The sequence below is a fragment of the Primulina huaijiensis genome, chromosome 5 (genome assembly GCF_012295235.1).
Source record: "Primulina huaijiensis isolate GDHJ02 chromosome 5, ASM1229523v2, whole genome shotgun sequence".
Lineage (NCBI taxonomy): Eukaryota > Viridiplantae > Streptophyta > Magnoliopsida > Lamiales > Gesneriaceae > Primulina > Primulina huaijiensis.
Genome location: NC_133310.1, coordinates 22,656,578 through 22,669,310, shown reverse-complemented (window position 1 = coordinate 22,669,310; position 12,733 = coordinate 22,656,578). Strand labels below are relative to the sequence as shown.

The 12,733-nt window shown below is 34.5% G+C and overlaps 1 protein-coding gene and 1 non-coding gene across 2 annotated transcripts; both read left to right on the top strand.

Moving 5' to 3' along the window:
- The first annotated feature begins 1,513 nt into the window (after positions 1–1,513).
- On the top strand, positions 1,514–10,297 carry LOC140977271 (serine/threonine-protein kinase CTR1-like). Its single transcript, XM_073441952.1, is given in 17 exon segments — positions 1,514–2,312; positions 3,429–3,730; positions 3,814–3,958; positions 4,307–4,410; positions 4,582–4,790; positions 6,096–6,524; positions 6,618–6,658; positions 6,880–6,948; positions 7,033–7,133; positions 7,204–7,288; positions 7,415–7,513; positions 7,706–7,774; positions 7,865–7,996; positions 8,538–8,632; positions 9,093–9,112; positions 9,115–9,290; positions 10,016–10,297. Coding segments are annotated over 16 exon segments (2,661 nt in total). The 5' UTR covers positions 1,514–1,694; the 3' UTR covers positions 9,258–9,290; positions 10,016–10,297.
- A 519-nt stretch (positions 10,298–10,816) lies between these two features.
- Positions 10,817–10,897, top strand: TRNAL-AAG (transfer RNA leucine (anticodon AAG)). The gene has a single exon. It is a non-coding gene; the product is annotated as a tRNA-Leu (tRNA).
- Positions 10,898–12,733: the final 1,836 nt, after the last annotated feature.

The following is a 12,733-nucleotide window of genomic DNA, read 5'->3' as shown; positions in this document are numbered from 1 at the left end:
CTCTTAGCATAAAAAGTAATATTTTTCATGGATTACCCAAATAAGAGACACGTCTAACAAAATACGAAATGTGAGACCGTCTCACACAAGTTTTGACATTTATTTTGTATTATCGGTCATGAAATTGGAATCAGCTTGGTATTAGCAGTTCCATTCCAGTTTTCATTTCTTATTATATCAATAATATGAATAAGAATCTAAATATCATTCTATTCCGAAACTGATTTCATTATTGGCAAAAACTTGTGTGAGACGATCACACGGGTCGTTTTTTGTGAGATGGATCTCTTATTTGGGTCATCCATGAAAAGTATTACTTTTTATGCTAAGAGTATTATTTTTTATCGTGAATATCGGTTGATCCGTCTCACAGATAAAGATTCGTGAAACCGTCTCACAAGAGACCTACTATTCATTATTATTTTACTTCTCGATTCGTACTAATCATGCCTTTAAATTTTTTTAAAATTATTTACATAACTTACACAAAATAAATTCATTTCATTTCTCTATTTATTTCATCTACTTATTTATCATGCAATTTTACTAATCACAATTGATTTCAAATCATTAGAATATCGAAGTCATCTAAAAAAGATGATTTTGAAATGAAATTAATCTTAGGTAAATTTCAAATCTATAAAAATTACAATTGCATTTACATAAATTAACAAAGTGATGAATTTGAAATCCACATAACATAAATTTACATAAGCAATCAACAAATAAATAATTGAGGGGAAGTTCAAGTTGGTGTAGTGAATGATCGAATATTGATCAATAGTTATGAATTTGAATATTATATTCTAAAATTTGGATAAAATTATTTCATAATTGCACTAAGAATGTTTCCAAAAACAATGCAATCAAGTTTCAATTGTTTACCAGTTGCTTTAGGTTAAATATAAAATATGAATACACAACTATATAAGTAAAAATAAAATAATTATTATTTTAATTATGAGGTGCGGCGGGACTCTCACTCAAATTGCATCCACACCATATCATGCCGTGCGGTGTATTTTTTGATCACGGTTTTATTTAGTAAATTGAAAATAACAGCGAGATAGTTCGATTCGGGGCGATTTTTTAAATAATTTGACCAGTTCTAGGTCACCTAGTGTCACACACACATATAGATCTGATCGACATATATACAGTTCTGATATGATGCATACTCACTGTACACACTTATATGAACATCGACGACGTGACACTCATTTATTAGATTTGAAGAAACAAAGAAAAATTATACATCTAATAAGTACATGTCATTTTATCGGTGTTCATATAAGTGTGCACGATGAATGTAAAATCAAAACCATATATATAATTATTTCAAACACAACTTTGAATTTTGTCTAATCAATTTGAAGTTCATCATCGCAAGATTCATTAATGGCAAGCACAACATAATATTTTTCTTCTCTTGAAACAAATTTGTTTTAAAAGAAAATTGTAACAAATCTTTTTAACAAATATTATAAATTTAAAATCCGAAAGAATATTTCGATTAGTCCATTTGCCAAAAGCACGCCCCCTCTCCATCAAACGCAAGACGAAACGAAAAAGGGAGACAAAGTGGAGCCAACACAATATATAGTATAGGGAGAGACCGAGAGAGCGATAAAACCATGCCATGGCGGTTTTTCAAATTCCTTGATTCGATTTCGTATATCAATCTGTAGAAATCCATGGGAATGCCTGGCAGACGATCGAATTATACTTTGTTAAGTCAAATTCCCGACGAATCACTGTACCAGCCACCTATATCTGCCGCAGGTGGAGGAGTAATGGTGCAGCAGCCGTCTTACTACGAGCCTCAATCTGGAGATAATAATAAACAGAAGATGGACAGGACTGCATTTGACTGGGATCCGATTGATCAGCGGATGATTCAAGCGCAGCCACCGCAAAACCGGATCGGAACGACGGCGTTTCCTTCGTCTTTTGGGTTGCAGAGGCAGTCTAGCGGGAGTAGCTTTGGTGAGAGCTCTATTTCTGGAGACTATTATGTTCCTTCTCTGTCTAACCCCGAGGTGACGTCGGGTAACTTGAATGACGGTGGCGGCGAGTTGTGGGTGAAGGCGGTGGAGGTATCCGGTGGAGGTGGTGGAGAGTCGTCGTCTTCGAAAAGCTGGGCGCAGCAGACGGAGGAGAGTTACCAATTGCAACTGGTTCTAGCTCTTCGTCTCTCCTCAGAAGCTACATGTGCTGATGACCCTAATTTCTTGGATCCTATTCCCGACGAATCCACATCACGCGCTTCCTCTTTCTCCGCTTCTGCTGAGGCCATTTCCCATCGGTTTTGGGTAAATAAAGCAACGTTGGTTTCTTTAATGAGTTTTTTTCCCTCCCCCGACTATCTATGGAAGTACTTTCTTTTCTGGGCGGATGAATTATACAAGGATAATGTACTCGACAAAGAATTGTTTGATTGGGTGGCAAAGTGTTTGTATGCTCAAAAGTATATCACTCCAGTAGCACGAGTACCCCAAATTCATTTAAGATATTAGTTTAATCTAAAGATGAAATTTTAGACTTTTTATTGAAATCTATGAATTTATGTAGTTTAAGAATATTATATTGATCCCTGTAAGACAGTCGAGTTCAATTTGCCGCATGAGATATGGGTAGAAAATGAAACAAGGATTGCAAGGTTTTTCAGCTCCTCAAAGTATACCACTTGTCTGATACTCAAGTGAGTTTTCATGCACATCACAAATTGTCCGAGACTTGGAGATTTAGTTCGGTGGCTGCTTTGATTGGTGTTGTAAATTGAGTAAAAAGTAAGATTTGACAATTAGGGTTGAAGCTATGGTGTAGGTGACTGTAAGAACATTTGTTATCGCCCTCTAGAATCTAGGCACAGAGGATATAATTTCTAACATATTGATTTTTGGGCAACGGAGGATTAACAAGCTGTCTTTTGTGCATGTTGAGAGATTATATAATTATGTGCTTGTAATTAATAAATTAGGCATGAATATCCATGTGGCCATGAATAGATTGATTGCTAGAATATAGAGGCATACCATTCTGACCCTTTGTCTTTATAAAATATATAACGTGGTGGTCAGATTCAGACACAATTCTCCCTTGGTTTGGTGCTCTGAATCCAGATTGAATGAACACTTAAAATCAGAACAATAGGCTTTTAAGAAGTTGAGGTTCTTATTAGTTCTCACACGGGAAAATAGGTTAAATGAATAATAAATTTGGAACTGATGACATGGTTAAAATTTGCAACGAGATTTATATTCCAGAATCTCAAGGGTTTGTCTTATTGATAGCTTGATCAAGTTGGCTTTGTTATGGTGCATTGCGTAATTAAATAAAATATCTGTAGCAAATTTTGGTTTAAGTTCTGCTATACCTTTCTACAATTACTACATGTCCTTATTTTCATTCAATTGCTTTAATTTCAGGTAAATGGCTGTTTATCATACTTTGATAAAGTTCCCGATGGATTTTACTCTATTCGTGGGATGGATCCCTATGTTTGGGCAGTGTGCTCTGATCTTCAGGAAAGTGGCCGTATGCCATCTCTTGAATCACTGAAATCTATTGATTTTGACAGTGTCTCTTCAGTTGAAGTGATTTCAGTTGATCGAAGAGGTGATCCCAGCTTAAGAGAGCTACAGAATCGGATTCATAACATGTCATCTAGTAGTATCACCCCCAAGGAAGTTGTTGACCATATTTCAAAGCTAGTTTGCAATCATATGGGGTGAGCATAGTTCCCATTGAGGATTCCAGTAAACCTTTATCTTTTATATTGCATAAACAATTACATTTTGTTGTCTTTGTTAGGGGTGCTACTTCTAAGGGCGAAGATGACTTAATATCCATATGGAAAGAGAGCAGCGATGACTTAAAAGATTGTTTGGGGTCAATTGTGCTCCCCATTGGTAGCCTGTCTGTTGGGCTATGTAGACATCGTGCGCTGCTATTCAAGGCAAGTTTTGATTATATATCTGTCAATTATTTTGTCTATTGTAGTTGCATAGTCTGGAAGTGCAATTTTTTGGTGGCATCAAAATACCCACATGATGTTTACATGTGACACATAATCTATCATTGTCCCATTTTTAGGTTTTCACCATTTTCTATTCAATAAAATTTCTCCGATTCCCTAAATTCCTGTCTACTTTTGAGATTATTTTCCAGCCTCCACTTGTAATGTATTGACTCATGCGATTCTTCTGTCATCTTATTCTGTTACGAGCTGTTTTCTTTGTTAATTTATCATTCGGTAGAGAATTGGAATTGCAACCAATACATTATCATTCTATCATACTGACAGGTTTTAGCTGATATTATTGGTTTACCATGCCGAATTGCAAAAGGTTGCAAGTATTGTACCAGAGAAGATGCTTCCTCATGTCTTGTTCGATTTGGTCTCGATAGGTTTACTTACTACTTTTAACTTGAGCCATTCTCATTAATCTTCAGTTATTTTTATTCTTGAGGTTGTTAGGTAAGCTACATCGTTGGTAGAAGATGTCTTTTATCTGGTCTTATGTGTTACAAATAGAGGTTTGCACTTGCTATGACAAAATAATTGTTTTGCCGCCACAGGGAATATCTTATTGATTTGCTTGAGAAACCAGGATGCTTATGTGAGCCTGATTCGCTGCTAAATGGTCCTTCCTCTATCTCAATTTCTTCACCATTGCGCTTTCCACGATTCAGGCAGGTGGAACCAACAATTGATTTCAGGTCACTGGCGAAACAGTATTTCTCAGACTTTCAGTCCCTCAATCTCGTGTTTGACGATTCTTTACCAGGTGATCATCTTTTTAGTACACTTTTCATGTCTGATCTAACTTGCTCTTGATGATTTATGGTGAATCTTTACAACCTGCCTTCGGTGTATCTTATCCATAAGCTTCCTTATGGCTTCTGAAATTCACTGACCTTCTCATCTTTTTTCTTGTTGACGTAAAGTTTTTAGCTGCTTTACACGATGTTATCAGACTTGCATATCTTACAGGAACCAATGTGTGAAAGGAAAGAACATCTTACAAGTTACATATTGATGTGAGATTGCTAACTAGATAGAGACTCTATCAACTATGAAATAAAATGAAAATGGCAAGCCTGTAATTTAGGGAGTACAAAGAATAATTAGAAATTTATAACTCGCACCAAATGTCAAAATAGACAAATGATTTACTAGTGTAATACCCTTGTCTTCTGATTGTTCTACTGTCTTGGACTGATAATCAATCACATGACTGTCACTGACTTGGGTTAGGCATCAGGCGAACGAGAAGCTCTTTGAATGATCAATATAAGCACTGCTCTGTGTTGCCATCTGTTGTACCTGCCACTTGGTTGTCACCTTTGAGCGATGGAATTATCCTGTGCATCTCTCGCGTGCACCACTACAATGGAATATAATTTGAAAGCCTTAAACTCCTCTGTGACTGTTCATCCTCTTTATCCCTGAGTGATATCTTCTGTCCACTCAACTTAATAAGTTGGTTTTAGCAGATGGAATGATTTCTCTACTTATTCCTTTCTTCTGCTCCACCCTCATAGGAACTAGGAAGCTCAATTCGCACTAGCACCACCCACAATAATCACAACAAAAACTATAGCCGATGCAGTCCCGTGAATAGAAATTATTGCCTTACACCGCGACCATATTTTTCTGCTCAAAACTTGAATTCTTGTGACACTTAAGACCTCCCTTATTGAACAGCCATTAAGTAATATAATCCTAGCAACCACTCTCAATTTTGATTTTTTCCCCATCTTTCATCCTTGCTTGTTTCATGTTCGACTTCCAGTCTTCCACTAACCCCTCGTGTGGCTTTCTTAAATATCTTCCAGTTTGCAAGTGTTGATTGGATCTAAAATCCAATTCTCAGCACCATCTCTATTATCAAGAGACTGACTGGCATCTGTATTGATTCTCTTGGCTATAGTTTGATCAGTGTGTATTCGTTACGAAACTTCCATTTTTTTTTAATACTCTATTACTCTTGTTTTTCACTTATCTAAGCTGTAGGTATTTGTGCTTTGGCTGATACATTTAAATTGTTGGCCTGAATTACGACTTTAAACAGTTTCCATTTTTCGGACAGCTGGAACTGTTGTTGATGGAGACAACGGTGATTCCAAGTATCCCAAGCACGTAGACAAATCTCATACTTATAGAAACAGCTCTTCTCCCTGCTCAAGTAATCTTGATTTGCCGCCATTTCCCACAAATTCGTGGATTAAGGTTCGTGACAAGGAACTATTGCTTTCCAAACCATCTGATGCCCATAATATGGTGAGCTCCATGGACACGGTCAAAGATTCAGTTCCTTTCCAGAACATTGGTCTATTGGGGAATAGAGATGGTCAGCCATTTACTGGCTTGATGAATGCAAGAATAAGTAAAAGTAAAGAAGCAGGGTTTGTTGAAGCACAAGTTTTTCCAACAAAATCTATTAGCGACTTCCCATTTGACACAGAAGATCTGAACATTCCCTGGAGCGATCTCATAATAAAGGAGACCATTGGGGCAGGTCTTTTTTCACTTGCTCATGAACAGTTCATTGTCCAACGATTGATTCTTTCGCTTTGTATGCCTAATTGTTGTGATTGGTTTGCATTCTCAGGTTCGTTTGGTATAGTTCACCGTGCTGAGTGGAATGATTCAGTAAGACATCCATCTTTTATTGTTCAAAATTGTAAAAAAGTGGCAATTCTCTCGTGTCCTTGAATTTATTCTCCATTTATTGTTTTCTCCTTTTTGCTTGCAATCCTAAAACCATCATTTTATTTGTTATTGTCTATTTTGTTAATATTTTTCTTCACTGTATTTTATACTGAACTTCGACATCAATAATTTTATATCTTACAATTGAAGACATCTTTCAGGAAGTTGCCGTGAAAATTCTCATGGAACAAGACTTCCATGCAGAGAGATTCAAGGAATTTTTACGAGAGGTTGGTACGGCTCTCTCTAACCAACTCTAAATGTTCTATTGCTGTTTTCCTCTAAACTCTCTCTCTCTGTGTCTGTTGAGCTAGGTGGCAATAATGAAAAGATTGCGCCATCCAAATATTGTGCTTTTTATGGGTGCTGTAACTGAGCCCCCAAACCTGTCCATAGTGACAGAATATCTATCAAGGTAAATGTAAGTCATTCTAGGTGAACTGCACTGTAATATATTTTAAATTCTATATACCTTTCATTTTCAGAGGTAGTTTATACAAACTTTTGCATAAACCTGGTGCAAGAGAAGCGTTGGATGAGAAACGGCGACTGAGTATGGCTTTTGATGTGGTATGCCTTTGGCCCTTCAATTATATTTTTGGTTTCCTTCTTGCATAAATGAAGCCTTTCTTCTCATCACATCTCTCTCCCCATATCCCTTTTTTTTTCCTTGATTAAACATGCTCATTTATGCAGGCAAAAGGGATGAACTATCTTCATAAACGCAATCCTCCCATTGTTCATCGAGACCTGAAATCTCCTAATCTTTTAGTTGACAGAAAGTACACAGTGAAGGTAAAGACTTGGGCCATTTTCTGTTTGCGTTAATGGTGCAACTTTTATGTTCATTGACTGGAGGCTGCAACGGGTCTAGCATATGAGTGGGTGCAGCATAGTATTTTCCTACTAAACATAAGCTGAAATTGTTTTTTCCCTGAAAGGATGTTTTGTTTGCACAAGAACTTACCTTCCTACTGTTTTTGTTAGGTCTGTGATTTTGGTCTTTCACGTCTAAAAGCAAATACATTTCTTTCGTCAAAATCTGCCGCTGGGACTGTAAGTAATTTATCAAAATTGGATATGGTCCTTTAGTTTTGGCTGATTTAGAGTTCATTGACTGAGATTAACATCTTTCCTTTTTGGTAGCCTGAGTGGATGGCTCCTGAAGTTCTCCGTGATGAGCCATCAAATGAAAAATCAGATGTATACAGTTTTGGTGTGATCCTATGGGAGCTGGCAACATTGCAGCAACCCTGGGGCCACTTGAATCCAGCACAGGTTGGTGAACAAGCTCTGATATTCTGTGATTAAATATTGAAAACTATCATTTTTTTTCGTTGCATAGGCAAAATATTATTGTTAAATTAGCCATTGGAGAGGTTATGGAACAGTTAACTTTGTAAAAAGATGAGCATTCTGAGCTGGATCTGTTAATTATTTATTGAATAAAATGTCACAAATTAATATATCATCAGCATTTGAGTGTTATGCATCACACTGTGATATTATGATGGAACTTAAATTCAACTGACAGGAATGCTTCTGTTCAATGATTTTGAAGTTGAACTGGGTGCCAAGTTTTTATTAACTGGGACATGTAAAAGGTGGCCAATAAAATTACTAGGTCGTGGAGCAACTGGTTTCTTAGATTTAGGTTCTAAATTCGAGTCTAACCAGATCTGTACTTGTGTTAAAAAAACTGAGATATGTAAGATAGCGGTCATGTGGAATGTAGTTGCTTTATGTTGTTTCTTTTCGTATTTTTTCTCAAGTATTTTTTGAGAAGTGATATTTTATCCCTATTTCTTTAACCTGCAAGGTTGTAGCAGCTGTTGCTTTTAAGTCAAAAAGGCTTGAAATTCCACATGATATAAATCCTCAAGTAGCAGCTATAATTGAAGCCTGCTGGACCAAGTGAGTGAAATCTGTGGTTTACTTATATTTTTTGGAGAGCATAAGATTGGTTTGAGCCAATATGCTGTTGAACTTATTATTTATATGATAATTTAGTTGCTGCACTGAACTGGTGATTAATTTCGGTGCTCCTTAACTTGACCCTAAATTTGTTTCACTTGCATTTCGGTGTATATATTTTTTTACTTGATTTAACTTGTTCTTTCTGCTTTCATTCTCTATCTTTACACACTTTTTAGATGCATGAACATATTTTCACATGCTGGCAATTACTTTTCTCTTATATTCTGCTAATTCAAAATTATGAAATTTTATGTAACTTGTGATGTTTTTTAACTGCTTGATGTTTATGTTATTAACTGATTTATACTACCAAGGAAATTTTGAGGTAAATCTGCTTACATCTAAGTTCAGAGATGGATGTGCTATTTTTTACTCGCTTTAATATATAATACTGCAGTGAGCCATGGAAACGCCCCTCTTTTTCCAATATCATGGAATCTTTGAGAACATTGATCAAGTATCCTGCAACTACACAACCTGGTCGTGCAGAAATGTCATTGCTTTCGTGAAAGTTTTTGTTGCAGTAGAGCAAATAATGTTCATGTGCTTAAAACTATTCTGATCTAATTTCAGGCTGGAAGACTACCTGGATTGTGTAAGTTTTTCAGTGTAAAAGCTTTACTTTTGCCGAATCTGAACATCATGCCTTACTTAATAGTTTAAGGTAAAAGTTTTGTGAAGCAACATGTTGAAAAAGGAATTTTTGCCCCCTTGTAGTCTAAGCGATAGACATCAAGAATGTCCTCATACAAAAATGGAAATGTGAAAACATTCATACGCCCATTACATTGTTGCTAGATCGAAGCTGTGGACTATATTTCATAACCCTATATTAGCTTGCACATTTGGATGGATTGATTTGATCTGGTTGGAGGAATTTGATTTCAAGAAGGGTTTAAACACACATTTTAATTAATTCGTTATCTTCATTACATTTGAAATTTATCACACTTACTAATAATGCATTTAATTAAATTAATTCAACCTAGTCAAATGGATAGAATATGATCTTAGGTATGTCAAATCTATTAGTATCTAGTTTCCTCCTGCATGGTTATGTGCATTGTCATGGTGTCTCGATTTTGGTGGGAATGAAAATTGCAATTTTTATGTAACTCAAGAAGAATTGACCTCCTACATGTTGCCATTTCTTTACTTAGACCACTCATAGTTGTTGAAACCGTCGGCCATATAAGTCGTCTAATTGATTTGTTTTTTACATACTAGATTGAGAGATGCCGGTTGACAAAATTGGCCGATATTTACATGTTATCACCTTATTTGACTTAAAAACTAACCGATGGCTTGATGTTTGTGCAGGTGTGCCCGTGTACATAGTAGCTCACATGAACTTTTGGGAATTCAAGAAACAGTCATTGTGTAGGAGGAACCATTGAAATAGTTTTGCTATTAAATCAATGTCAACGCTAGGATGAAAAATGTTTTTATACGTGTCTATTAGAGCTTGTCTGTGTTGCGAGCAAAAACTTGTTTAGAGGAAAGATATTATGGTCGCACACACCATTCTTGGTGTGCTTGTGTCTACGCAACGATGTATCAATCATTCAAGGGGTAATATCGATCCATTTCACTTCCTTTTTTCAAATGGTATATCTTCTTGTTAATAGACAATTCAGATTCAGGATTCTCTTTCTTCAGAGCACACATTGCCATCGAATTTAATGTACGTAATAGAAAGGTAGTGACAATGTTTTTTCTGCTCCTCTATTAACGGTGCCTTTGGTAGGCTAATACTGAAAACCCATAAAGCATGAAGGGTAAGGGAAGTTGCCCTTCGACATTGTTTAAGAAATGAACTTGGAGCATACATTTTTAAATGTTCTTTCCAACAAATACTGAATTGTTATTAGTGACAACGTTTTGGTGTAACAATAATATTCGTAAGATTGAATATGTAGTATAAAAGCAACTTTAAACAATAAATCTACGTTTTATAACCTTTCTACGTTGGAGTATTAACAAAACTGAATGAGCGTTTTCCCATTTTGTTCACATTATATTTTTTGGAAATATCAAAAACAAATTTGGGTTTTGAGTATATTTTTTAGTATATGAAAAATATATTTGAATATATAAAATTAATTGTTTTCTCTCAAAAGTGTTGAGATGGCCGAGTTGGTCTAAGGCGCCAGATTAAGGTTCTGGTCCGAAAGGGCGTGGGTTCAAATCCCACTCTCAACACATGAAATATTTGTTTTCCTTTCGCATCATTTTTAATTTGGCACAGCTCTCTCCAAAGAATCAAAAGTTAGGCCCATTCACCACGGCCCAAATCATAGTTTCGTCTTTAATTTAATTTTGAAGATTATTTTATATTTTTCTTATATAAAAAACTGAGTAACTTTATTTTTCACTCATTTTTTTAAAAAACTTATGAATGGAAAGGAAAATCAGACGTACCAATTTCTCTGTTCGTTCTCAACTGTCTAGCCTACTATATTTGACAAAAACTTGTGTGAGACAGTCTCACGGGTCATATTTTATGAGATGAATATCTTATTTACTTGTGCGAGACAGTCTCACGTGTCATATTTTATGAGATGAATATCTTATTTGGGTCATCCATGAAAAAATATTAATTTTTATAATAAGATTATTACTTTTTATTGTGAATATCAGTAAGGTTGACCCGTTTCACATATAAAAATTTGTGAGACCGTCTCACAAGAGACATACTCACTATATTTATAAGTTGTATTTGGATCGATGTATTTGAAAGTAAAGATTTCTAATTCAAAATAATAAGTTCTCTGATTTTTTGTATGTAATTAAAATCCATGTGTAATTAATTTTTTAATGATTGTAGCGAATTTCAAATTCATTGTAATATGAAGACATTTCCAATAATTCCTCTACGTTTTAATCACAATCTTTGAATCGAAATGCAACCTTATTATTTAGGGGAGATAGATTTGTAAATAGTTATCTAAAATGTATTTGCATGTGCAGCAATGTATTAGAACAAGTATGGGAAATTTAATTGTATTTGCTTTTTCTAAAGAAAATCCTATTTTTTTAGTAACATGTTTTGTTTTATATTGATATTCTATAATGAACAGGGACAATATAAATTCTTATTATTGTCATTTTTTTTTGTTTATCTTCTGCATTTTTAAAACCTCACCAGATGAATTTATTTATGGCAAAAAATTTCAACTTTTCGATTTTAAAAATTTCTAATTTTTGCGCCAATAAACGAAATTTTCCTCTCTAGAAAATACTAGTTTTTTGTGTGTGAAACAGTATTTTATAAGAGAAAATATTAACTTACCTAAGAAAGTTGGATCTTGTCTTTCGGTGAATAAAACTCTCAAAATAAAAAAAATAAAAAAATAAAAACAAATATTACTTCTCAATAGCCAACAAGTCTTCCTCTACGCGATTAAAAAATTTCTTTAAAATTTTATTAAAAATCACAAACCATAGGGAAGTAAAAAGAACATGAACATGTAGCTAGAAGAAGCAGGAGAGTAGGCTAAATTTAACTTTAAAACTCATTTAATTAGTACAAGTACCCATTCGATTTTACGAAAATCTTGTCCAAACACATTATTAATTATTATTCACTTATAAAACACTAAAAACGATTTAAAAACATTTTTTCCAAACATACCATACTTTTTTTGACTTGTGCGGATAAATCAATTTGACAATTGACAATAATTAAATAAAATTCAAATTCATCTCTATATTTGTTTATACTACAATTAAACTAATCACAATAAATTTCAAATCTTTAGAATATTGGAGTAATTTGTTCATTGTGATTGATATAAATATAGTTTAAAATAAATAAGAGATTAATTTGATTTTTCCTTTGTTGAGGTTATTCAAAATCAAAATTAATTCGATATATATGGATTTTAAATAACTGAATCCAAACACAACTTTATTTTGTTAAGGGGTGTATATTTGTGAATTTAAATGTACTTTTACATGTAGAGTAGTGTATTAGGACAAGTTTGGTATTTGTTTTTCCTAAAGCGGATACTATTTTTTAGTAACTTGTTTTGTTCG